Source organism: Solanum tuberosum, unplaced genomic scaffold (genome assembly GCF_000226075.1).
Source record: "Solanum tuberosum cultivar DM 1-3 516 R44 unplaced genomic scaffold, SolTub_3.0 scf00268, whole genome shotgun sequence".
Taxonomy (NCBI): domain Eukaryota; kingdom Viridiplantae; phylum Streptophyta; class Magnoliopsida; order Solanales; family Solanaceae; genus Solanum; species Solanum tuberosum.
In genome coordinates this window covers 62,130-88,499 of record NW_006239190.1, presented here as the reverse complement: position 1 = coordinate 88,499, position 26,370 = coordinate 62,130, and the positions used below count along the sequence as shown (strand labels likewise).

Genomic DNA, 26,370 nt, shown 5'->3' with positions numbered 1-26,370 from the left:
TGAAACTGAAACTAGGGAATGTTAATAATGCCCAACTCTTGTCTGATGTATGGCTGGGAAGTGAAAGTTTTAGATCAAAGTTCTTTGTTTTGTATAGCTGCTCCACAAACAAAATGAAAGGTATCTGACTTGTACTAAAGCATTGGTTGACAGCTTATCTTTAGGAGGGGTCTCTCAATGGGAAGTATATGAATTTGCTTGATTGATGCAATTATTGGACACTGGATTGGAGCTGTGTTGTCGAAGGCACGCTTAAGTCCTGAAGCGAGGCTCAGAACGTGTTGAGTGCTTCGCCTCGCTTAATGTGCGCTTCAATGTCATCATCAACGTTTTGAGACATACTTTTCCTTGCCAATGAGTTTCTTCAGAAGAGGCGACCCTAAACAATTGATATTTCACTTTATCCTAATTCTTTTTTAATATTTCGTTGTTCATATATTTGTCATTCATACTTATAATTATTAGTTTTGAACTAAACATTTATGTATTTGTATTGAGTCTCCCTTTGCGCCTTTTTTCATTAAAGCTCACTTTTCATTTGCGGTTTGCACTCAAAGCCCCAACATGCCTTAGAGCTTTTTTTTTGCACTTTTTGCTTTTGATGACACTAGATTGGAGGACAACATGAAAGACTCATTAATCTGGGAAGCAAGCAATGATGGTATTTTCACAGTCAACTGATGTTATAGTCTGTTACAAAAATAACAAGGGCTTTATCACAATCAGTAATTTATGGAAATCCAAAAGCATCAGTTAAAGTAGCTTGTTTTAGTTGGATTGCAACAAAGGAAGCTTGCATAACTTAGGAGAACTTGCATTAGAGAGGAAGTATTCTATGTAATAGGTGTTACATGTGAAAAGAAGCAGATACGGTTAATCATATACTCATTCATTGCAAAGTGGTAAGACAGTGCTGAGAGATCTTCCTAAACATATATGGTGTCAAGTGGGAAATGTCTTCAGGTATAAAGAGTTTGTTGGAGACATGGCAACACCAAACAATGGCAAAAAACAAAAGATAGTATGGAGAAAAATTTCTCTGTTTTTTATGGACAATATGGTTGGAAAGAAATAGAATTTTCTTTGAAGGGTAAATGCATCATGTATCCGGGATTAAAAATAGATGCTTATTAACTTTGTATTTATGGTCTAAAAGACATGTTATAGAAAAATATGGAACAATATATGTTTTTTCTAGAGTAGATGGGAGGAATGTAGTTACCTTGTTGTGGTTATTGCTGGGTTTTTTTTTAAATTTTGTTCCATATTGGTACCTTTTTAATAGAACTTGTCTTATAAAAAAATAAAATAAAGGATATTGTCTCAAAGCCAAGAGAAACTAAAAGGAACCTTTAGAAGCTATACAAGAAAAGGGTCTCCTTGCTGCAAAGCCAAGATCAACTAAATTAACCGATTGCGACAACTACGAACCCCTTAACTAGTTTTGTTACTAATACTAACTAATAGGCTTTTAAAAGCTTTTCCATACAAAGAGGGGAGGAATCGCTTGCTAGGTATGCGGTTGGTAATTAGTTTGAAAGATAAGATACAAGCTTACTCCAACCAGACTATATTTGACAATGCCGATGGATCTTACAACTTTGGTGGGAATTGTCAATTACATGGTCATATGCCATTTCAGCTTTCCATCTCCATTATTTCTATTTTTTTTTTGATAACCGAGAAATCCGTCTGTGATCCGCCGCCCTTTGGACTAATCACAACCTTCTATTTTTATAATAATACTAAGTACAACAACAACAAGAATAACAAACCCGGTGTAATCTCACAAGTGGGATCTGGAGAGGGTAAGATGTACGCAACCTCACCCCTACCTTTATAGGGTAGAGAGGCTGCTTCGGATTGACCACTCTCTTCCTTTATCCTGGCTTGGGACCGCAATGTGAGCGAGCTCACATAGGCAAATTTTTTATAATAATAGCAAGTGCCACTGATATTTAATGTTGTGATTTTGCTTTGCCACCAGCATGTGAGTTTGATTGGCCTAGAAGTATAACTTATTCTGGCAGTTGTGAACATGCTATCCTATTAGCGACAAGGGCTGATTCAAGTCTTTTATGAATCACCTTGGAATTTCTTCGAACTAGGAATAAGCCTATAGATGGTTAGATGCTTTTTGAGAACACATGTATCATTATCATCCTACCAATACAGAGGGTGGCTGGCAGATTTTGAGGAACAAGAAGTACTTGAGTGTTTAAAAATGTGTGCTATAGACAAAGCCCCTGTGCTGATGGATACACAATGGTTTTTTTTTTTTTAATTGCTGGGAGATCATTAAACATGACATTATGGGGGCTTTCCACAATTTTCAGTCAACTGGATGTTTGAAAAGAGCTATTATGCAACCTACATAACACTGATTCCCAAGAAGATAGGAGCAAAGGAACTCAATGACTTCAGACCCATCAGCTTAATTGGAAGCTTCTATAAGCTAATGCCCAAGGTTTTGACAGAAAGGTTGAAGAGAGTTGTGAATAAGTTGGTAGACAAACAACAGATGGCTTTTATTAGAGGCAAACAGATAATGGATGCAGTGCTTATAGCTAACGAAGCAATTGATTCTAGAGTGTCCCAGAAGAAACCTGGTATACTATGCAAACTTGATATTGAGAAAGCATATGACCATGTGAATTGGGATTTCATTCTATTTATGTTGAGACAGATGGGATTTGGTAGCAGATGGATCCTTTGGATCAAGTTTTGTATTTCAACTGTTAAGTTTTCAGTACTCAACAATGGATCTCCTGAAGGCTTTTTCAGTGCACACAGAGGAATCAGGCAAGGGGATCCCTTATCACCCTTCCTGTTGATCGTAGCTATGGAGGGGCTTAACAATATGTTGAAGATAGCCAAGACAACAGGAAGAATACATGGATTTGAAGTCAGTAAGGTTGCTGGGAATAGTGTGGAGATCACACACCTGCAGTATGCCGATGATGCACTAATTATTTGTGGGGCTGAGGAGGAGCAATTGCTGATTTTGAGACTTATACTAGTTTACTTTGAAGCCATATCTGGACTACATATAAACTAGAACAAAAGCCATTTGTATCCAATTAATGTGGTTCCAGATATGGAACACCTCTCACAAACCTTGGGGAGGAGTGATAGGTACTCTGCCATCAGTATACTTGGGCATGCCTTTGGGGGCAAAGTCGGGATCCATAGACATTTGGAACCCAATATTGGAGAAATGCGAAAAGACACTAGCTAGATGGAGATCACAATACCTCTCTTTGGGAGGTAGATTAACTCTGATAAACTCTGGTTCTAAATGCTCTTCCATATTCCCCAGTCAGTAGTTCAGAAGTTGGACTAGATTAGAAAAAACTTCCTGTGGCAAGGAAATAAGGAAAGAAAAGGCTTTCACTTAGTCAAGTGGAAGAACACATCATCAGAAGTAAGATGCAAGGTGGATTAGGTATCAAGAATCTCAAAAACCATAGCAAAGCTCTTAAGGTGAAATGGTTATGGAGGTACCACCAGGAGGATCAAGCACTATGGTATAGGGTGATCAACAACAAGTATGAGGAGCTGAATAAATGGGTAACCAAAGAGGTAAATACCCCCTATGGGATTAGCCTTTGGAAATCCACCAGAATATTTTGGCCTTTCCTGAGTAATCAGTCAATTGTCAAGGTACAAAATGGCAGAAAAACCAGTTTTTGGTTTGATAAATGGATGGGTGGTATGAGCCTCAAAGATCGTTTTCTTGACATCTTTACATTGGCTCAACACCAACAGAAGACTGTCGCTGAAATGTGGACACAACAAGGCTGGGATCTGATCCTTAGAAGAAATCTGAATGACTAAGAAATTCCCAGAATACTTGAACTGTTTAAGGTTCTAGAGAATTTCCAAGGTATACAAACAAGTGAGGATTATTTATGGTGGCAGGGGCACAACAAAGGTAGTTACAAGGTGAAAGAAGGATACAAACAAATAAGTTTGGTGGCATTCAAGGCTTCAAATGGCCTTGGAAGCAAATCTGGAGGATCAAAGTGCCACACAAAGTGGCATGCTTTACATGGCTACTAGCCAATGAAGCAGTTTTGACATTGGATAATGTGGCCAAGAGAGGAATCTCTCTATGCAACAGACGTTCCTTATGTGGTAAGGCTAATGAGACAGTGAGACATCTCTTCTTACATTGCAACTTTACTGGGCAGCTGTGGCAGATTTTCCTTAATCTCAGAGGCATATCTTGGAGAATGCCTAGCAAGATTGATGAGACTCTATTCAGTTGGGAGATGGCTGGGAGTTGGGGGCTACAAACAGAGAAAGATGGAGGATGATCCCTGCTTGTTTTTGGTGGACTATATGGAGGGAGAGAACGATAGATATTTTGAGAATAGGAACAACAACCTCCAGGAAGTAAAGCTCAAGTGTATTTTGTTGTTTTGCTTTTGGTGTACAAATGTCTACTCCAATGAAACTGAGTCAATCATGATGTTTTAGGGTCCGTTTAGATTTGGTTCAGTTTTTGGATAGATTATACTTCCTTTCTGCTTTTGTAAATAAATATGTTTTTCAGTACTACCTAAGTACTATATGAAATACAAATGTTACCAGTTTCAAAAAAGTATTTGGTGGACTATATGGAGGGAGAGAACGATAGATATTTTGAGAATAGGAACAACAACCTCCAGGAAGTAAAGCTCAAGTGTATTTTGTTGTTTTGCTTTTGGTGTACAAATGTCTACTCCAATGAAACTGAGTCAATCATAGATGTTTTAGGATCCATTTAGATTTGGTTCAGTTTTTGGATAGATTATACTTCCTTTCTGCTTTTGTAAATAAATATGTTTTTCAGTACTACCTAAGTACTATATGAAATACAAATGTTACCAGTTTAAAAAAAGAACACATGTATCATTGATATCCATAACATCAGGATGAGTGCTATAAGGTATTGGTTGTTTTAAATGAGACATCAGAATTTAGTTGAAGGTGATGTAAGAACAAATATCTGTTCCTGCTCAGTGAGGAGTTATTGTTGTACATTTCTAGTTTGAGAAATCAAGTTTCCTTCATCTATTAGTTTGAATCCCCATGGTGCCAAGAAAGATGAATTTTGTTTTCTTGGTTGGCGGTTAGAGGTGTGATTCTGATGGTTGAAAACTTGAGAAAGAGTAGGATTCTGATTACATATGTTGGTTTGTGCACAAGGGTAAACACTTAGAAGAGGATGTGGATCATCTCTTACTGAATTGTCAGGGAGCATCACGAGTATGGGTGGGAGATCTCAAGATAGTTCATGATACAATGGACTATGCCAGGTACTAGACATGGCATGTTGTTTCATAAGCACTCATATGGACAATATGGAGGGAGAGAAATAAGAGAGTTTTTGTAGGGAAAAAGCTTGATTTTGTACATTTGAGGTTACCTCATGTTTTTAATGTCTTTTGCTTGCACCTATGAAGTTCTCATTTCTGTAGAATATTGGATGTCTTTCGTAGAGAATCATATCTTTCTATATTCGTTACTCTTTTTGGTATACCTCTCATATACGGGAGTTTTTCTCCCTTATTAATAAAATTAGAATTTAATCGGTAAAAAAGTGTCCCTGCTCAGTATAAGGTTAGTCTAGAGCAGATCTAGTAGTTAATGGATATGGCAAATATGCACACTTATATCTCATCTGAATTTTGATTTTGTATGAAATTGCTGAAAGTCTTGCGGCTTTTGTTTTTCCCTTGCATAATTTATATTAGTAAAAAATTCACTTTTTTTTGTTGCTACCTGTTTCTTCGTTACTTGTCTGTCATATAGCTGTTTTCAATGAATAAATGAGGACTGATCACAGTTCTTCTGTTGTACACCAACTTTATGCTACTTTTTAACTTTGTTTTCCTGCTTGTCAAATGATTGCAATCCAGTTATTTAGTGAAGATGACTGAGATAATTTCTGGTTCCATTTTCTTTTGACTTAGAATAGATGAGAGAGTCTAGAGATGGAATGACGGCTGACAGGTTTTCAGGATCTGCATCTGCCGACTCTGATCCGCTTGTTCTTGACATAGATGATTTTAAGGTGATGCCTTGGATACCATTTAATTTGACTGGAAGATTATCCCAACTTAAGCTTTAGAAATTTTGTAGTTAACTGACAGCAATGTGCTCTATTTACTAAATGCAGGGGGCTTTCTCCTTTGATGGCTTGTTTGGTAACTTGGTGAATGAGATATTGCCTTCTTATCAAGAAGAAGAATCAGATTCTGCGGAAGGGCATGGAAATGGTGTTGGAAGTGATGCTCTACCAAATGGGAATTTGCGAGCACCACCAGATGCGGGAAAGTCAGCACAAGGACTGTCAAGTCCCCTATTCCCTGAAGTTAATGCTTTATTATCCTTATTTAAGAATTCTTGTAAACAATTGGTTGATCTAAGAAAACAGGTATGGTAAAGCATTATATGTGGATTCAGTGAGATAATACTTTTGCTGATGACTTTTATTCTAATCCCCTCATATTTAATCAAAGATTGATGGGAACCTTAGTGATCTTAAAAAGGAAGTTGTTGTCCAAGATTCAGAGCACCGGAAGACACTTTCTGAGGTTAGTGTATTGAATTCAGTATCGTGGCCATTATGAGATGAAGTTAATATTTCAGTCATCGGAAATATTTTTTCTGGAAAATATCTTTGTAATAAATTACCTCATTGTGTTGTACTCTGCCCCATAATAAGTGTCTTGATAGAATAAATAATGACAAAATGATGTTGAGTAACATTTTAAATCACAGTATGTATGGGGCTGTTTTCAATATACTTCTGAAATTTGTTTTATGAAAATGAGAGTTGATCCACTTGTTTCGATCAGTGTCTCTCTCTTCCCTGTGTACTTCCAAAGGTGTTCAATATCCTTCATGCTGTGTGGAGCTTCTTTTTACCTAAATAAAGGCCTCAAGTTTAAGAACATTGCATTGTGCAGCTGGAAAAAGGTGTAGACGGCTTGTTTGATAGCTTTGCACGGTTGGACTTGCGTATATCTAGTGTGGGTCAAACGGCTGCCAAAATAGGAGATCATCTACAGGTATAGCTGCTTAATACCTTCTTTGTATTTTGAAAGTCTTGTAAGCACTTGTTTTGATGCTTGATTAAGGTTAATGTTTTTATTTTATGGTCAAGTGCAACTTGTTTTTTTTTCCAGAAAAATATTCTTCCACTTTTACTGTGTGTTTCTCCTACTGATAATGAAATGCCTACTTTTATGAGTAGAAAGAAAGAGAATCTTTTGCTCAACTCCATAATTTTTATGTTGATCTGTTTTCCAAGCTGTTTAAGACCATGTCATCAGAGAATGCTGTTAGTATTTTCAGAATATATTGAATCTCCTTTTGTGTTCAGAGTGCAGATGCTCAGAGAGAAGTTGCTAGTCAGACGATAGAGCTCATAAAGGTAAACTTTTACTGGTTAACTTCTCGGTTAACGAAAGAACTTCTGACTTACTTCGTTCATGCTGTAAAACAAGTTCTATCCTCATTTTAAAACTGACAGTATTAGTTGCTTCCTTTGATAGTACTTGATGGAGTTCAATGGCAGTCCAGGAGACCTGATGGAACTTTCTCCTTTATTTTCTGATGATAGTCGTGTTGCGGAAGCTGCTTCAATTGCTCAAAAATTAAGTGAGATCCATATGCTTCCTCGATATTCTCATGTTGTAAACATCACACTTGCTTTACCTAAATTTTTTTCCCATGATTGTTTCAGCTGTCAATTGTATTAACTCCTTGTGTTTATTACCTACTAGTCGATGTATAAAGTGAAGAAAATCGTCTGCTTCTTAGTTTTAAGAAAGATGCCAACATGTCATTAGCCTTTTTTTTTTCCTTGAAATTTTAATTTACAGTTTATATAGTAGACTTCAAATTTAGAGTTCTATAGCAGTGTCCTGAATCTAATCTCTTTATTTTCTCTCTATCTTGTCTTTGTCCTCTTTCTTTTCCGGTTCAGTTCCCTTTTCCTAAAAATGAAAAAAATCAGCAATGCATAGAGCAGCCTGAAGCAGGGTTCTCTCTTTCCTGTGTAGACCCTGGATTTAGATTTTCCTTCCTAGACTACCCAAAGCTAACACTTTGTCTTCCCATGAGGTTTCCATGGCATAAGATCTGTATCTCTGTATTATCATCTCATAATCATACGAGACTTTGTGAACGACAAATTATTTTGGCCCAGTGCCTTAAAATGTGTAGTGGTTTGCATTCTGCAGATGTTTTCCATTACTGAGGGATTTGTCATATTTATGGTAAATAGCATAATAGAATAGCTGATGCGAATATCCTGCTGCTCGTTTCCTTTTTACGTTCTCTTTTGAGGATTGGGCAGGCTAGAGATGAATCCAGGATTCAAGACAACGGGTGCACCATTGTTTAAAGATTAGATATAAATTTCAAAGGAACAATTGGACTAGAGGATTCATATCTTTTGTTTTTTTCTTAAAAAAAAATTAAGTTTTTATGTTATGATGACAACAACTTGGCGAGCAAATAATTAATTATATTATCACAAAAAATATCATCAGAGATATTAAAAAAACAAAAATGAAGGGGGCAGTTTTATAAGGAAGGCTGCTCTAGATTTTTTTAAAAAAAAGAAACAAATGGCAGTAAGTGGGATTTGATCCCTTGACTTGATGGAGTTAGGACTAGCTCTCAACCAGTGAACCACTCAATCTCTTTTGATTGTGCCTTCAGATAATACTAGATATATTTAAGTATTATAACAAATAATAAATCTATTTTAGTCAGATGACCATGGGTTCACATGACTCTTTTTTTACACATAAATTCTCCACTGGAGGGGCGCATCTGAGAGTGGTATAGTGTGACAGTTGGATTTTGCAGGTCCTGGTCAGTGACCCATTGTCTCAATCACTATTCATTCTTCTTATTGCTCGTATTATTTTAGACTTAGTTTTTTAATATCTTAATTCTACTGAGGCATGCACTTTACACAATGCTCTTTTTTGTTTGAGGATTTCTTATCCTTTCCTTCCGTGATGTTCCTCTTTAGATAAAAGAAATGGACTTGACTTTGATTTCTTTCTTGGTATACAAGAGTGTAACAATAGTGTCTTCTTCTAGTTGCAGTTACATTCAGTAATATTCTTCTTTTCCAGGGATCTTCATGTTAGGACTTCTTTTCTTCATTTTCCTTGATTTTTATGAAGAGTGACATATCTTTCCACATACATACTAGGATCATTTGCTGAGGATGATATTGGAGGACAAGCCATGACCATCTCATCAGCTGTCGGTAATGCAACTGCGAGTAGAGGACTGGAAGTTGCTGTTGCCAATCTCCAAGAATACTGCAATGGTACATAATCAGGAACTTATTTCTCCATCTACCACTTCTACTTGTTTTTTCTTGTTATAACTGTAAGACAGATTTTAAAGACCTCGAACCCTCCATTTGCTGTTCTACTTAATAAGTGCAGGAAGCATTTTTGTAAAGGAACAGGGTACTTGATTGAACTCCATACCATAGATTAAGTGGTTGAGTAAAGGAAGTAAATCTATTACTATAAATGTCAGATATGAAGCTTCAAAACCCTATGAACGATTCTTCCAATTTTTGAGACAAGCGCTTAGTGACTATATGGTTCAATCCTTTTTACTGTCCTGGGTGTTTTTTTTAATGATTGAGAAATCTGTCTGGAGCCAACCTATTAGGCCTACTGCAGCCCCAGAAACTCGGAGATGATGGGCCTGCACTCTACCCTTCTCCACTTAAACACCAGAATTAGTTCACTTGGCGCAAGGCTCAAACTTGTGGCCTAAGACACTAGTTCCTCAACCTTTGCCAATTGAACTTAACTTCTGTGGGGTTCAATTGGCAAATACTGTCCTGAGTTACTCTAGTCTTTTTCTAAGTGAAGTGTTTTATAGTTTGTTTTGATTTTGGCAAGGGTTGTTTGGTGCAGGAATTTGTGAAAGCTTCAGTTAGGTACACCAATGCCACTAGCTCAGTAACCTAATGCGAGTAGCTATACTGATACATAGTTCCATTTCAGTATCTTAGTTTGGCTGTGACATACTCGTAAGGGTAGATTACTAGAGATCATATCTCATGGTCCAATTTTTATGTGATATAATTAAGGTCTTAAGAAGTCATTTCAATTTGAGTAACATTTTATGCAGGTTGTTGCGAAAGGAAATTTTGAGTATTTGAATGCTTGAACCCCATGATTAGTTGTATAAAGCATTACTGTTCATTGAAGTGTGTGAAAACATATTTGAACATCTCAAAACCTGAAATTTATATTATAAAACTGGTGATCGAGGGACAAGAATTTAAGTTGCAAGGTCAAATTTCATGAGGATAAGGTAGGGATAGCCTAGTAGAAAGTATTCTCCACCTACAACCTTGAGGGTGGTGTTCCCGTCACCAAGGAAAAAAGTGGGAAAGATAGAGGGGGTTTGTGGGAAAGGAGTCAGGTTTACCAAGTGTAAAATGAAAGAGAAAAAGAACAACGAATTTCATAACCTGTGACCAGTGTGTAACTTTTAAATAGTACAATGTTCAAAGCTTAATTAAAAGGAAAAAAATCACGATTCATGAAAAGTATATAGAAATTTGGGATTTATCGAAAAGATAGTGAGATATACCAAGTGATGAGTGGATAGCTAAGACAGAAGGAAACTAGACTTGGGTTGTTAACTTAGGGAGGCCTTTCTGTGAGCTATTTGGGTTTGACCATGTTGGTTTTTGTTTATTTACTTATTCATTTTTAATTTAGAATAGAATTATTAAATCAAATATAACTATTTTAATTGCTTATGTGCTAGGTTAAATTTGAGTAGCTTGTCGAGCACTAGAGCTATGTATTCAGTTAAAGGAATTCTTTGAGCTTTATCCTGTTTTATTTCCTTTATTCGTGATTTTTTTTTTTTTTTTGGTTTGTGAGATTTCTTTTTTTAATTTGTTTTGAGAAACAACTTCTGATAGGTAAGGTTTTGCAGCAGATACTCACGGCTGCATAATGAAAAGTGATATTAACCTGCACCTTGCCAAAATGCTTCTTCAAACTTTTAGCTCTCCTTTGATTGTCACATACATTGGTTGGCACTGTTGATGCTCTGTATATTGTGATTTATTTGAAACCCCCTGGATCTACCTTTAGTAGCTTTACCAAAGGCCTTGAATGCAAAACATCACACCACATCTCTAGCACTTACTTCTTATGACGAGAAATCCATCTAGAGACAAGCCAATCACAACAACAACAACAACATCATACCCAGTGTGATCCCACAAGTAGGATCTGACAAGGGTGGGGTTTATGCATACCTTACCCCTAACTCTGCGGGGTCGAGAGGTTGTTTACAATAGACCCTCGACTCAAGAAAAACATTTTTCTAAACAGTTTTGAAAAATACACGAGTAAAACAAGCTATGATGAAAATATCAAAGAAAAAAAAAGTATTTATAGCAAAAAGAGTAAAGATAACCAAAGCAAAATAAACAACAATAGTGTTAGAATTGAAGAGTAAGAAAATGGTAGAATGATACTAATAATACCATGTTTGACTAGAACCATCCTCTGACCCAAAGAAAAGAAAGAAATTGCTCGACTACCTACGAACCTTCTACCTTAATCCTCGAACATCATGCCCTCCTGTCTAGGATCATGTCCTTGATGAGTTGTAGATGTGCCATGTTATGTGTAATCACCTCTCTCCTATTCTTCCTCGGAGTACCTATACCTCTCTTTAATACTATCGCCGTCAACCTCTCGCACCTCCTTACTGTGGCATCTGTGCTCCTCCTCCTCTTCACATGCCCAAACCATCTCAGTCTTGCTTCCCACATCTCCACCATGAAGGCCATCCCCACCTTGCCCGGTAATCCTCGTTCCTAATCTTGTCTCTCTTAGTGTGCCCACATATCCATCTAAGCATCCTTACTTTTGCTACTTCCATTTTCTGGACGTGTGAGTTCTTGACTGGCAAACACTTTGCTCCATACAACATAGTTGGTCTGACAACCATTCCATAAACTTACCTTTGTCTCAACTCTTGGTGGTGCATTCTCATCACATAGGACACCAAATGCGAATGTATCTTTCCACTTGTCTAATCTTGATCGACATGAGGACAAATTAGAGTAACCCTAGAGTTGTGTTGGTTGGAGGTAGCAGGTTTTCAGTTGGTTAATCTAGGTGCCAACAAGTTAACCCCTATTGTACTGTTATCAACCAAAAGAAAAAGGGCAAAGAGAAAAGAAGTTGATAAATATATGCATTGAGGTATGCCTTCTCAAAAAATTATATGTAGACACATGCCTTCTCAAAATATGTATATGTATGAGGTATGCTAATAATGACCCCTTATAAGTCAGAATTGATGTAGCTCAGAGTGCTAGTGTTTTTTTTTAAGTAAGTACACAACAAAATTGACAGAGCTTAATTTTTAGGCATCTGTTTTAACCATATATTTTTTGAAATTGGTAACTGTTATCTGTTTTAACCATATAGTTGAAAGTGATCTTGGTATGAACTGAGATAGAAACCATTATATGAAGTCCGTCTTTTCTTTCATGCGTTTTTTTATGAGTCGGACACATAGTACTGCAATTTAAGATCTGTCTTAGGTGGTACTGGGGAAGGTTTCCGCTGTTAATGTTCTCCTGTGTTTGGCAGTTACTTTTTTTACTCTTCCTTGTTTTCCTTCTGCTTTAAATGTTTAGACTTAGTTGTTGTTATATTTACATTAGATTTGTTCATAAAGTCTTGCTATTCTATTTGAAGACATATATGTACATGTAAGAATAAGTGAGATTTAGAAAACCTCTAGATATTAACCCTTAATTTTCCCTAGGAAACAAGTTATCTACCAATCTTGCATGCAGAAGAAATAGACCTGATAGAATGGAGTAAATACAGAGGATTCATAAAGTTGACACCAAATAATTTAGAATTTAGACGTAGTTGATTGATTGATAGTATATATGGTATGCACGATTTGTAGAACGATGATGTTGAGAAAATAACATTTATAGAAACTGTGGCAACTTACTGATTAAAAGAAAGAAGTGAGAACTCTCATTATCCATACTTAATTTTCTTCCTTGCCTTTTACTTACAATTCAATAGAGTTTGCTTTCTTGTTAAAGGACAGATTAAGTTTTTTTCTTATTTTGTGGCTGTAGAGCTGGAAAACAGATTACTATCTCGATTTGATTTGGCTTCACAGAAACGTGAGCTGTCTACAATGCGGGAATGCGCTAAAATTTTGTCACAGGTAAACAAGTAAATTATGTAGACCTATCATTTTGTTCCTCAGGTGAAATCTCCATGTGTAAAGTTGTTCTACGGAACAACTGTGATAAGGTGCAGCTGATCATGATTTTTTTAAAAAGAAAGTGTACAGATAACATGGAGCTTTATGAGAATTGTTATTTACTTTTTCATTCTAGATCATGTTGGTTGCTTCCCTTTTGAGTGCCATCTGAAATTTTCGTTGTTTACTTAGAATTCAGTATCGGATTCTAGGTTATATACATTCAGAAACTTTTTCTGATTTTGACATATTAATGTTGGAAATTAGTTTAACCGGGGTACCAGTGCTATGCAACACTATGTGGGATTATGTCCAATGTTCGATCTGGAGGTCATGAATGCAGATGCTGAATTGGTTCTTGGAGATCAGGGTGCACAACCCAGCCCTAGCAATGTTGCACGTGGTCTTTCTTCAATTTTTAAAGAGATTACAGGTTATAAAAACTGAAATTGATCTGAATCGAAAAGTGGTTTTCTTTTCAATTCATGCCTCTTGATGCCTTGGATTTAATTTCAGAGACTGTGCGCAAAGAAGCAGCCACAATAGCAGCTGTTTTTCCGTCCCCAAATGATGTAATGTCAATACTAGTTCAGGTATGGTTGTATTATTACTGGCGTTGTGCTTGAGGTAGTTAGTTGTTGAATTATCTTCTTCTGGTGTGATGGTGCATGCCAGTAATAAAACAAGCTAGCTCAGAATATGGGCAGAGTGATTTTGCTAAAAAATTTCTTGCTAGATGACTTAGCATACTACTTTCTTATGAATATTTACTGTTTTTTCTGAACATTGTTCCCTATAGATGCTTTGAGCTTCCTCTAAGCCATCTTCTATTCTCTATTGATTCTGGTGTTGCCGTTCAAGTTAAAATGATTGCCGAATGTGTCACTGTAAAAACTGTACTGTGGATTGTTATATAGTGACTAAACCGTGGTGGTTGTTCAGCGTGTCTTGGAGGATCGTGTTCCAAAGCTACTTGAGAAACTCTTACTGAAACCGTCTCTTGTTAGTCCACCTCCCATGGAAGAAGGAGGACTTATATTAGTGAGTAACATGACAATGAATTTTCTTCTGTTCGTACAGACCTTGAGGGAAAAACATGAGCCACTAATTTATCCTTTTTTATTCATTTTTGTGCATTCAGTATCTCAGATTGCTAGCCGTGGCATATGAGAAGACACAAGAGCTTGCTAGAGACTTGCGTGGTGTAGGGTGTGGCGACTTGGATGTTGAAGGTAGAAATACTTTCCATCATCTCATCCTTGCAAACATCTGGTTGAATTTTTATTGTGTAAATGTGATGGAGATTCAAGTGAAGATACAAAGATCTGCATATAACTGCTTTTCATTTGGACCAAATATTGCTCCAAAATAATATTTTGAGATGCACTTTTATGGAGACATGTACAAGCCCCAAATTTTTTTGTCAGTGTCGTGACTCTGAAATAGCTTTATTAACTAAGATGAGGAAACAATAAGGGCTGTGACAAATGTCTAAAGCGCTACACTAGAAGGTATTGCTATTGGATGTAAAAAAAAAGATTTACCCCAATTCACTTGCAGACAGTTCATTTTTCTCGTCTCGAGGAAGTGAAAAAACAATGAAGATTGCTAGAAAACAACTAAAAAGTAGCAGAAGAATAAGCAGCTAATAAGTTTGATCTACTCGGTTGTGAAAAAAGATGACAGAGAAGTTTTTTCTTTTGATTTTTTCCTTCTGGCGTAAAGGAAGAAGATCAATTAATTGAATGGGAGGTAGAAGCAAAAGAAAGAAGATTGGATATTTTCAATTATTGAATGGGGAAAAAAGAAGGTAGAATTGGGATAGTGAAGCCTGCTCGTTTATAGATCGTTGAAGGAACTACCAACCAGTGTTATTAAAAGCGCGAGCTTCAGCGCTTCTCTGCCACTGAAGTGAGGCGCCGGAGGAAAAGAAAGCATGCGCTTTTGGTGTCGAAGCGAGAAGCTCTGCGCTTTAGAGAGAAAAGCGAGAATCTAAGGTTAATTTTAAAACTTATGCAAAACAAACTCACGCGACTTCTCTTCATCGAAAAATGTGTGTGCTGCTAGAACGTTCAGGAAAAAAGAGCACAGTAGACTGAAATGTGCACCGAAATTAAGAGTGGTTCCGCTAGCATGGTATCTGTTAAGAATTCCCACATCGGAAAAGGGATGAAAATTTGGTCTCTTTATAAGGACTTTGGACAATCCTCCCCTTATGAGCTAGTTTGGGGTTGATTTAGGCCCAAGATCCATCTTTACATGGTATCAGAGCCAGACCCATCCCAATTCTTTATTCGCCAATGTTGGGCCCCCATATTATAGTGTCCATGCTCCAATTGACAAGGTCTGGGCGTGCGCAGGAGTGTTAAGAATTCCACATCGGATAAGGGATGGGAATTTGGTCTCTTATATGGACTTGGACAATCCTCCCCTCATGAGCTAGCTTTTGGGGTTGAGTTGGGCCCAAGATCCATCTTTACAGTATCAGTACTAAAATTATAAAAGAGCAAATTAGTGAAAAGTGAAAAGTAAAAAAGCGTCAAAGTATGTTGGAGCTTTAAATGCAATCAAACTATAGGCTAACCGCAGAAAAACCACCAATGAAGAGAGAACAAAAAAAAGAAATGTAATGCAAGAAAATGTAACTATAAATACAAAAAATGATTATTTGGACAAAAGAATGGAAAATCTATAGTTGAATTATTTATATATGTTGTTGTGTCCTTGAAGACAGAAACCCCCGTTGGTGAGGTTGCACACACCTTAGCACCTTGACCTAAAGCGCCTATTAAGCAAGGTGAAGCACCCAACGTGGGCTTCACCATGCTTCAGGGCTGAAATGTGCTTTAGGCTAGCCTTTACCAACGGTGTAAAAGAACAGAAAAACTCTAGTCAGCTGACCTTCCCAGTAGACTGAAGTACTTGGATCTTTACCTAGATTGTAGAGGATTGATACCATATGAGAAAATAAGAGAAGAAGAGATACTGATGATTCGGTGATTGGATAAATAAAAGACACACCTCTTTAGTCTTTATTGGTGTCAACCACGATACACATATGTTATCTGTCCAATGTTGGAGAATACCTTACTTTAGAACTGGGCACTTCTAATATTCTTATTTAACCTTTAGCATTCTAACATTGAATGCTACTCTTCCTAGTTGCTGACATAGTTATCTTTAGTTAAAATAGAACTAACTACAATGGAGAATATGTGGATCTAATATCAAATCTAAAACCTGACCTTTCTTGTGCTATCCTGTCATTCTATCTGCTTGAGTTCCCAAAAAGTACAGAAAATGCCATGCTCATATAACATCTTACTTCCACAAAAAAATAAATGTACAGAAAGATTTTGATTGGTAAAATCAAGCATAATTGCACTGCAACACTTTTTGTTGAAGAAGTTTTCTACTGTTTAAATATGGTTGCACCTTAGCTTCTGTTGTACTTGATCGTGACTTTGGTGTTTGTGCATTACAATCTCATGTTGTTTTTCTTCTGGACAGGTTTAACAGAATCCCTGTTTCTACCCCACAAAGACATATACATTGAGTACGAGCAGGCCTCTCTTAGACAACTCTACAAAGCTAAGGTTGGGACAGTCTGTCTCTTAGTGGTCCATCATCTTAATTTTAGGATATATCTCTGTCTAGTTCTCTCTTTCCTTTTGGTCTTAACTTGCAGAAGAAAAATTTATAAAGACGCCTCTACAGCATGGAGATAAATAACTCTGGAAATAACACTCTAAATGTTAACATATCTGCTTTCCAGTATTTTATTTGGTTATGATGATGATGATGGTGATATATATCTATATATATATATATATATATATATATACATATGTATATATATATAAGTAATAAACTGGAGTCTGAAGAGAGAAAGGGATAAGATTTATGGACTGTCAATTGGCTGTGTTAGCAGGTTGTGGAAAGCTTGAGATTATTTCCTTGCAGAGCCCAAATAAGTTTCAATAGGACTACGTTGGGTGGATTCTTACCTAATCTATTTGTATGATATCTGACTCATGTTTTTCTGAAAACCATTAAGCAATTTTGAACTTTGGGAGGTACACTGTTAGAAGAAAAAGATCATAATTAGTGCCATAAACTTGCAACAAGTTGCCGAACTCGGTGTTTATGAAGCATTCCACTGATAAAATATCATTATACTGATTCTTACTCATGAACTAGCGTTAACACACTTTGGTTATACCTTGCAGATGGAGGAGCTACGTGCTGAAGGCCAGCAATCCTCCGAGTCATCTGGGACAATTGGACGCTCAAAAGGTGCTTCAATGGCATCCTCTCACCAGCAAATTTCTGTTACTGTGGTGACAGAGTTTGTTCGTTGGAATGAAGAAGCAGTATCCAGATGCACTTTGTTTTCATCACAGGTATATGTGACATATGCTTCAGGATGTTGCAGGGAGCTACAACCAGGGACGGATTTACGTTGGTCCAAGGGGTGTCACGTGACACCGTTTCGTTGATTTTTTTTAACTAGATATACCTATAAAAGTAATAAATAAAACAATTATGAAAGGTAGAAATGTTAAAAGGACTCTGTTTGTACCAATGTTACTCAGTAGCTTGGTGGTTGGGTCATGGGTGTTCCAACTTTTGCGTGAGAGTTGCGGGATCAAACCTGCACAACCTCTTTTTTTTTTTTGCAAATGCAATTTTGGGCTTTTGGCAGTTTGGCCCAATATTTAGAACCTGTAAGGCCCAATTTAATAGTGACAACGCTTATGGAAAATTCTGCGTACGGCACTGGCTACAACCTACTCTTTCTTGGAATGCATATATACCTTTGAGATGGTTGGGCACAGCTTCCTGATTTATAAAATTAGCTAGGTGGAAGATCCAAGAGAATATATATTGTATTGAGCCTGAATGCTACAGAGAGACACACACAAAGTGAATTAATTAGCGAACAGTTCTAAAGAAGACTAAAGACAACATTTTTTCTGATAAGTTTATCGGTCATGTTAGAGGATTAAAATAATCAAATGTCATGTGTCTGTTTCCTGTAGACTGGTGCAGTCCTTGTCCTCGGCCTTTGATATTGATCCAAACTGATTCGTTTCAGACCTACAGGATTGAACTAATTGCTTGGTAATTTTTTTGTACAGCCTGCTGCAATTGCTGCTAATGTAAGGGCTGTTTTTACATGCCTTCTGGACCAAGTAAGTTCACTACCTTTCTATTTCAAAGTTTGTTTCTGCTGGAAGTAGAGTTGTCAAAAAGGGCCAGCCCAGCCCCACCAGGCCCAAGCCTCATGAGCCAAGGAATTTGATGGGCTAGGGCGCGCCGGTCCTTTATTTGAAAGGGCCTGAAAAATGCTCAACCCAACCCAACCCTAGAAGGGTCGCGAGCTGGGGGGGGCTAGCCCTTCTTTTTTTTTCAAACTTAAAATTCTCCAACTTAAAGAAAATGAGAAGATTTTCAAATCAAATATGACAAACAATGGTGTTGTTTCAATAACAGTAGCAAAAAATCTAGTGTGATTAACATGTATCTAGGATGCTAGATACGCGAGATACATGTATCTGGTGTGATGCATTCCATATAGAGTGGCGAGCGAGATGGGAGGGAGGCGAGGGTGCGGGATTTGTCTATGTATCTAATTAGATATATGCGAATCCACTTGGATAGAGTGTATCTAGAATAAATTACATAATTTTAAGTCCATGTATCCCGAGTTATATGTATCTGGACTCACCAAAGCGTCCAAAATCTGGTAAGATTCGTAATATTACAACATAATGTGCATCTAAGTGATCAGCTCATACACTAGTGAGATTTTTGTAAGTTACCCTTATATAAATAGCTTTGGCCCATGGGCTTATAAGCCCTAGTTTTAAATGGGCTTGAAAAATCATATCCCAACCCTACCCCGGTAGCGGGTTGGGTTGGACCGGCCCCATGGGCTAAGCCCATTTTAATGGCTCTAGCTGGAAGTATTTACGTTATTTTCATTTGGCATGCGGACTATGTAATTGAATATTCCTTTTTTGGGAGGTTGAGTGTAATTCATTGTACATAGATATCCTTTTATTTCTTCTACTTTTTGGAGACTGGAATTTATGTATGGATCCTTTCCTACTTAACGACCTTGCATTAGTAATGTAGCATATTCAATGAGGGAGGATAGCTCTGCCATTGTTCTCTGTCATTTTTACGTGGTATCATTAGCTGCCTTATTCCAACTCTTGCAGGTGAGCATATACATAACTGAAGGTCTTGAAAGAGCCAGAGACAGTCTCACTGAGGCTGCTGCTTTAAGGGAAAGATTTGTACTTCCTAGTGTAAGTCGAAGGGTTGCTGCTGCAGCTGCTTCCGCGGTAATTACTTTGGCATTCATGCCTACTACAGTCTGAAAAATATGTAAATTTTCCTTGTGCATGAGTATACAGTCATAGATTAGCTGATTTAACCATATCATCTGTGGTATTTAGGCAGAAGCAGCAGCTGCTGCTGGTGAAAGCAGTTTCAGATCTTTCATGGTTTCTGTGCAACGCTGTGGGAGCAGTGTGGCTATTGTGCAGCAAGTATGTTGGTTTGATGCTAGTGAACTAGTGAAAATCTTTGTGATTAAAATATAACACAATCTCATGTACAAATTTACCAGTTTTAAAGAAAAATAAACACAATCTCATGTCGTCTCTTTTTGGGTTCTCATTGAACTCCTTTTCTTCAGTATTTTGCGAACTCTATATCTCGACTTTTACTACCTGTGGATGGTGCGCATGCTGCTTCCTGTGAAGAAATGGCTACAGCTATGTCAAGTGCAGAGGGTGCTGCTTATAAGGGGCTTCAGCAGTGCATTGAAACTGTTATGGCAGAGGTCTGATTTGTAACATTTAATGTGTTTGACGGTTGTGGTAGTCTTATGTGGGACTTGGCCTCATTATTACAATCACAATGGCACCTTTTATCAGTCGTTTTGAATTTCTCAGATTCTATTTTGTTTCCTTTCAGATCAAAGTTTACGTTTGATATTAGGTTACACTTTCTTTGACTGTTCTCAGGTGGAACGCGTACTGTCAACTGAACAAAAGGTCGCAGATTATCGATCACCTGATGACAGCATTGTCCCTGACCATCGGCCAACGCAAGCTTGTTCAAAGTCTGCACTAATTTAAGCTTTACTTATGCCATGTAGAGTAGAGAAACTATAATAAGATGATCTCTGGAAGGATATTAAGCTGCCTATTATTTAACTGGCTTTCAAAATATCAACACACGCCATTCTAAATATGTCAAGAATGCATTGGAGTCCGAAATCTCCTATGCATAGTGTTTGGCCTTTCATATATTTTCTTGTCTCTTTCCCTCGTAATACATCTTAAGTTTTTTTTTCTTTTCTGAAGGATATTTCCTGTATTCTTATGGCTTCTCCCTTTATCAGAGTTGTTGCATACCTTTCAAGGGTGCTTGAATCGGCATTCACAGCGCTGGAAGGGCTTAACAAACAAGCCTTTTTGACTGAATTGGTATATTCCTGTTCTTATTTCTGCATACTCTTATATCCTAGTCTGACCCCTAAATGCTGACAATGTTCAGTGTGTTAAGTTATTTGCTTGATATTGCTCCATCTTATTCTACAAGTTATGCTAGGTGTTCCTTGATCCTACTGGTTAATGCTTTAATTTTTTTATTTCTTTTTTAGTCTTATTTACATGGACCACGTCACCACGGTGTGAGTGTAGGTGTTAAAAGAGGGCAGGTAGACCTAAAATCAGCTGGAAGGAAGTTGTCTTTGAGGACATACAATTTCTGGGGATCAATGCAAACTTTGTGAAAGATGGGTGGGAAGAAAAGGATCTATATAGGCGATACCTATTGGTTGACAACATGTTATAGACATGTTGACACTTTCACTAGGTCCTATGCTTTCTAGGAATGGCTTAGCTTTTAAGATATTTATACGTTTAGGAAATATAGAGAACTTCTATTACTTCTTATTTGTATTTGCATAATGTTGGCATGAGATGGGTTTAAATGGAATAACATGGTCAGTGAAAGTTCATATAAATGACCCCAACTTATTTGGGAGTTGGGACTGAGGTATAGTTGTTGCTATTGTTATTGGTTTTATTTACATGAATATATTAAGATGGCCTTAAACATGCCATAGCCCGTAACTTTCAAAAATCCTAACAAATGGAAGCTCCAAGCGACTTAAACTACTAAACCTGCATTTTAAAATAGAAGGAGAATTTCTCTGCGACACCATGTTATTGTTTTTTGACTGTCGGGAACATGTTAATATTTAGGCTGTTTTTCAGCTGTCCACAATGTGTTGTGTTGATACAGCTGATTATATTATCTGCAATTTTTTCCAGTTTGTAGTTCTTAGAATCAAAATTTCTGGTAACAATATGGTGTATGTTTTTCTCTTTTAATAGGGGAATCGTTTACACAAAGGATTGCTTAATCATTGGCAAAAGTTCACCTTCAATGCAAGGTACTTCCTTTCGGTATTGCTGTTATTGCTGCTTGTTTAAGTTAATAAAATTGGAGTTGCAAAAATTACATAGTGACTTATAAGATCCATAGTAGGAATAGTTTCCTGCCTATAGCAAGCTAATGCTTATACTTCCACTAGTGTCAGTGAGTTTAGAAAGCTATCTGCCAGCTAATATTTCTATTGCATAAAGCCAAAAGAGAAATTTCTGATGTTTGTGTCATTTCAACATTATAGAAATTAAAGAAATATAAAGTCTCTATTCGGTAGATTGTAAACCAGGTGGGAATCTAGTTTCATGAAGTTCAATAGTTGTGATGTTTTTGCTAATAGATTAAAGGCCAGACACGAGATTACTCTTCATCTCCTTCTGTTTATAGTCACGCATCAACTTGTGTACTGATGCTTCAAGGATCATTCTTGGGGTAAGAAGTAAAATCATTTTGAAAAGCACCATCATTACTCAACAAGAACAACAACAAACTACGCTACGTCTCAAATCCGAAGCAATTTGGAGTCGGTAAAATAAACCCTTACTGATCATGTTGTTCTAGTTAAGCTCATATTTAGGGGTGTCAAATGTGGCCCAAATATTTTTTACCCTCCCAGAATTTTATGGGTTGACTCTGTTGGTGATGGTTTGATTCCCCCTTCTTGTAATCCCCCACCTCCATTTCTCCTTTCCCTACCCCCAGTTCTTTTAAAAAGGGGCTAAATTTTAATCCGTTTAATCATTAACCCATTTTAAAACAATCTTCAACTTAGCCCAGTTCTATGCCCAATTCAACCCTCTTTAACCTGCTTGTCTTCAATTCATTATCGCTTTCCACAATTCTGTCCTATGGGATGTGGAGATAAGTTTGCTGAGACGTCCTGAAGAGATGTTCTATATATTGAGGACAATTAGACTTCTCCATATTTTCTTTATGACTTGCCTAAAGCTAAAGTAAGAAACTATCTACAGTTCATGCCATGCAATGACATGGATAAATAAAAGATTTGTAGATTTCGAGTCAGCTTTCTTATGTTCCAGATCTTCTATTTTTCATTCTATGTGTGTTGAGCAGATCTGGTCTTTTCTTTGGTACATGACTGTATTCGGGAATCCGTGGAGCTCCTATGCAGAAAATTGTCCAACTGTTTCAGTCACATATTATGATAAAACAGTTCCCAACAAAAGCTTCTACAATCTGAATGGCGTTAAGTGGTTGGAACTCTGGATATATGACCAAATTATTAAGTCTGACTGGAGAAATTGGAAATAAATATGTTTGTCAAGCTCACCTATAAAAAAATCTTTTGGTCAAAAAAAAGATTTTTTGGTGACGAATACACATTTACCATTTCAAAAAAAAAAAAAAAAAGCCCTTAACACTTTCCTTATTAAAAGTTTTTACGTTCAGTTTCATGATATTCTCTCCTATTTGGTTTCTGCTCTTGTGAACTTTGATCTATCAATTGCTATTCATCTGAAAGAGATCAATTTGCTCATCTTGCCACTTTGTTGGACACCTTTTACTTAATCTTAGACCTGTTAAGTTTTGATTATGTAAAGTAATCCAGATTATATAAATTAATGATCATTTGATAATTGGTTAAGAAAGATTACATTAATGAACAATAGCTAGATACTAATTCCAGTGAACAGAGTTGATGTATTAAAAAAAAACGGATCTTTTTGTGAAATATTCCATAGCCTATAGTCCAAAAACCAAACCTAATACTTATTTTTGTGAAATAATCCATAGAAACAATCTGGTTTTGGTTGGTAGGTTGACTCTAGTCATGATTGGTATAAACAGTTTATTCTATGATGTCTGTGACATTTTAGATCTTGGGCTAGCTTGAAGCGTTGTCTGGAAATCCTTGAGTTTGTCAGTGTATGTGTGTATTACTATGAAATGTATGCAGAGTTGAGTAAGTAAAGAAAATTTTGCAGGCTCCAGTTTTGAGAGAATACCCGGCAAGTTTCTCCACCAAGGAAAGAAAAAAAGGGAGGTGTTGCACGCATGAGAATGATTAAGCATGAGTTTTGTATCATTTTTTGGTACTCTTGTGACTATGTATATCAAGATTACAAAGAAACAAGTACTAGCTCCAGGGCTTTGGTTCAGTGATGAAGGCAGTACAGACTACAGCGTGGATGTATGGTAGGCGTACATCACTAGTTCAAATCATGACTGGTAAACCAAGTCAGGTGCTTTAGTGGAGAAGGGTGGAGGGTAGAATCAAATAGCAACTGAGTTCCGAAGATGAAAATAGCAGATTTCCTGGTCATTAAAAAAGAAGTACTAACTAGTGAATTGTTTTTCTTGTTATCAGTGCTAACTAGTAAATTGTTTGTAGCATATTCTCTTATTTTTCTCAAGTGATAAGCTAGGCACTAGTCCAAAGGGGATCATTTACTCGGATTAATCCAAGTTTTCTGGGTGCTGCACCTCTATTTCTTTTTGCAATGCTAAGTAAATCCCCTGTACACTCAGTAATTTAAAATAACTATCACACTCTCTTTAATGCTTTATCGTCTACTCACATTTAGAGTCATTGTGTATCCCTGTGTGCATTTAATTGCACACTTCTATATAAACTCAATTCGCTCCATTGTTTTATGACTTGGTCAGTCACTCGTGATGTTTTTCTTACCTGTTCCATGTCTCTTTCTGAAATTGAAACCATGGCAAAGTAGACACAGGTGACGGAATAAACGAGTTTGTGCTTTCTTGTACATTGCATAATATCTCTTTTGTCTATTGTAGTGGAGGATTGCGTTTGAAGCGTGATATAACAGAGTATGGGGAGTTTGTTCGTAGTTTCAATGCCCCTTCAGTTGATGAGAAATTTGAACAGCTGGGCATGTAAGTTGCTAGCTTTTTGAAAAATTGAATGCCATCCACAAAATATGATATAATCCTGATTACCTGATTCATGATCTTTTTTCCAGCATGGCAAATGTGTTTATTGTTGCACCTGAAAGTCTATCAACACTCTTTGAGGGAACCCCGAGCATTAGGAAAGATGCACAGAGGTAATTATCATGTTTAAGTAACCTTGTATACTGAGAATAAACAGACTGTTCTCCTGCAGATTTTCTCATAAAATTAAATGTGTTTTACAAACATGTCTATCGTGTATTATCACCACCATTAGCCATCTTTACAATCATTACCACCAGCCATCATTACAACCAATTACTGACTATTACCGGCCATCAACCATCACTATATACCGCCATTAATTATCGCTATCGTCCACCACAATTATTTGTTACCACCACCATCACGATCAACAACTACTATTAATCACTATTGCTAGTCATAATCACCACTAGCTACTACCCATAACCACCACCATCATCCAACACAATCTCCAATCAACACCCACAACCATGACAGTGCTAGCCATCAACATTGATTGTTATATTATTTTTTTAAGAATATTTTAATGATATAGCATTAGATTAATTTAGTATTTATTTGAATTTTTTTATTTATGAACTTTTAAATAAAGGCAAATTTGATACATTCAGATGTTGAGAAAACAAACCGTCTTAATTATGTAGTATTCAGATTTTAATACAACTTAGTGGTCATATATGAATTCTGATTCAGACATCTAAAACTTAATGCACATCTTAATACATAGACGTGCATTTCGATTCAGATATCGCAAGTTTAATAAAAATAAATGAGGCCTAAGTGGGTCCATTTGTAAGCTCATTGTCAATCAGTAAAGAGTATATGCTCAAGGACTTAATATTTTTGAATGCTTCTGTTTTCTATGAACTCCAGGTTCATTCAGCTTCGGGAGGACTACAAGAGTGCAAAAATTGCAGCGAGACTCAGCTCCTTATTGCCTAGCTCTAGTTAGAACCAAAGTCAATGAGCTTTTACGATAATGGTGAGCTGGATAGAGCTATACAGTTGTATGGTGAGGGCTTTCCACCTCCTATACTTGCCGTCTTTTACCTGAGCTTGAAGATAGAGAAACGTTGCTAATTCAGAGTAATTCATCCTTGGAAGTTCATATGCAGCCCCTAGCCCCTTCTGTGTAATCATCATTTATTGTTTTCTTCACGATCTGCTGGTGTATGTTGTGGAACTAGGTATCGAACATGCGTAAGGTTTTGCTAATTGTGACTAGTGTGTTTATATGCTAGGTGTGCAGTTGTATTGTTAAAAGTAGATGAGAGAAATGTACCAGTTTTGTTGTTATAGATACTGATTGTCCTATACTTTATAGAAGTTGTTGTAGTAAAGGTTATCTTCTTTACCATGTGCATGTTTCTCTAAACTTGTGTATTGCGAATTAGATACTACACTAAACTTTTACCTTGCGAAAAGTAAGTTGGGATCCTTTGTTTGGCTGGTTGGCCACAGAGTGACAAATTCTCTTTCAGCTACAAGTTACAACTAATGATTTGATACTCTTTTTTCTCAATTGCTAGAGCAGCAAGTCTTGCATGATACTGTATATAAGCAGCTTTTAATTATCATTTTCTACAACGGCGGTGGTAGCAGGGCGAGCTTGAACTCACCTCAACTATTTCATCTCATCGGATACCTGCTTTGGTCTCCCATAAT

The 26,370-nt window shown here is 36.9% G+C and overlaps 2 protein-coding genes across 3 annotated transcripts in view; both read left to right on the top strand.

The window, feature by feature from the left end:
- Positions 1-26,066, top strand: part of LOC102589150 (exocyst complex component SEC10-like) — a 29,358-nt gene extending 3,292 nt beyond the window's left edge. The window contains exons 2-25 of one of the 2 annotated variants that reach the window (XM_006358098.2): positions 5,966-6,061; positions 6,167-6,424; positions 6,510-6,584; positions 6,960-7,061; positions 7,376-7,426; positions 7,548-7,653; positions 9,227-9,346; positions 13,181-13,272; positions 13,579-13,744; positions 13,828-13,904; positions 14,254-14,352; positions 14,453-14,543; positions 16,822-16,907; positions 17,541-17,714; positions 18,453-18,506; positions 19,539-19,664; positions 19,779-19,871; positions 20,021-20,167; positions 20,352-20,449; positions 20,732-20,816; positions 21,732-21,790; positions 24,547-24,645; positions 24,732-24,815; positions 25,579-26,066. In XM_006358098.2, coding sequence (XP_006358160.1) covers positions 5,966-6,061; positions 6,167-6,424; positions 6,510-6,584; positions 6,960-7,061; positions 7,376-7,426; positions 7,548-7,653; positions 9,227-9,346; positions 13,181-13,272; positions 13,579-13,744; positions 13,828-13,904; positions 14,254-14,352; positions 14,453-14,543; positions 16,822-16,907; positions 17,541-17,714; positions 18,453-18,506; positions 19,539-19,664; positions 19,779-19,871; positions 20,021-20,167; positions 20,352-20,449; positions 20,732-20,816; positions 21,732-21,790; positions 24,547-24,645; positions 24,732-24,815; positions 25,579-25,657 — 2,517 coding nt within the window. In that variant the 3' untranslated portion in view covers positions 25,658-26,066. Of the gene's footprint in view, positions 1-5,960; positions 6,062-6,166; positions 6,425-6,509; positions 6,585-6,959; positions 7,062-7,375; positions 7,427-7,547; positions 7,654-9,226; positions 9,347-13,180; positions 13,273-13,578; positions 13,745-13,827; positions 13,905-14,253; positions 14,353-14,452; positions 14,544-16,821; positions 16,908-17,540; positions 17,715-18,452; positions 18,507-19,538; positions 19,665-19,778; positions 19,872-20,020; positions 20,168-20,351; positions 20,450-20,731; positions 20,817-21,731; positions 21,791-24,546; positions 24,646-24,731; positions 24,816-25,578 lie in introns of both variants that reach the window. The other variant, XM_006358099.2, reaches the window with a different exon arrangement.
- On the top strand, positions 3,430-3,837 carry LOC107062774 (uncharacterized). The gene has a single exon (XM_015313796.1). It carries the CDS (start codon positions 3,430-3,432, stop codon positions 3,835-3,837), a length of 408 nt encoding a protein of 135 aa, XP_015169282.1.
- Positions 26,067-26,370: the final 304 nt, after the last annotated feature.

Coding starts and splice junctions, on each gene's coding strand:
- LOC107062774 (XM_015313796.1), top strand. CDS start 3,430: ATGCAAGGTGGATTAGGTATCAAGAATCTCAAAAACCATAGCAAAGCT.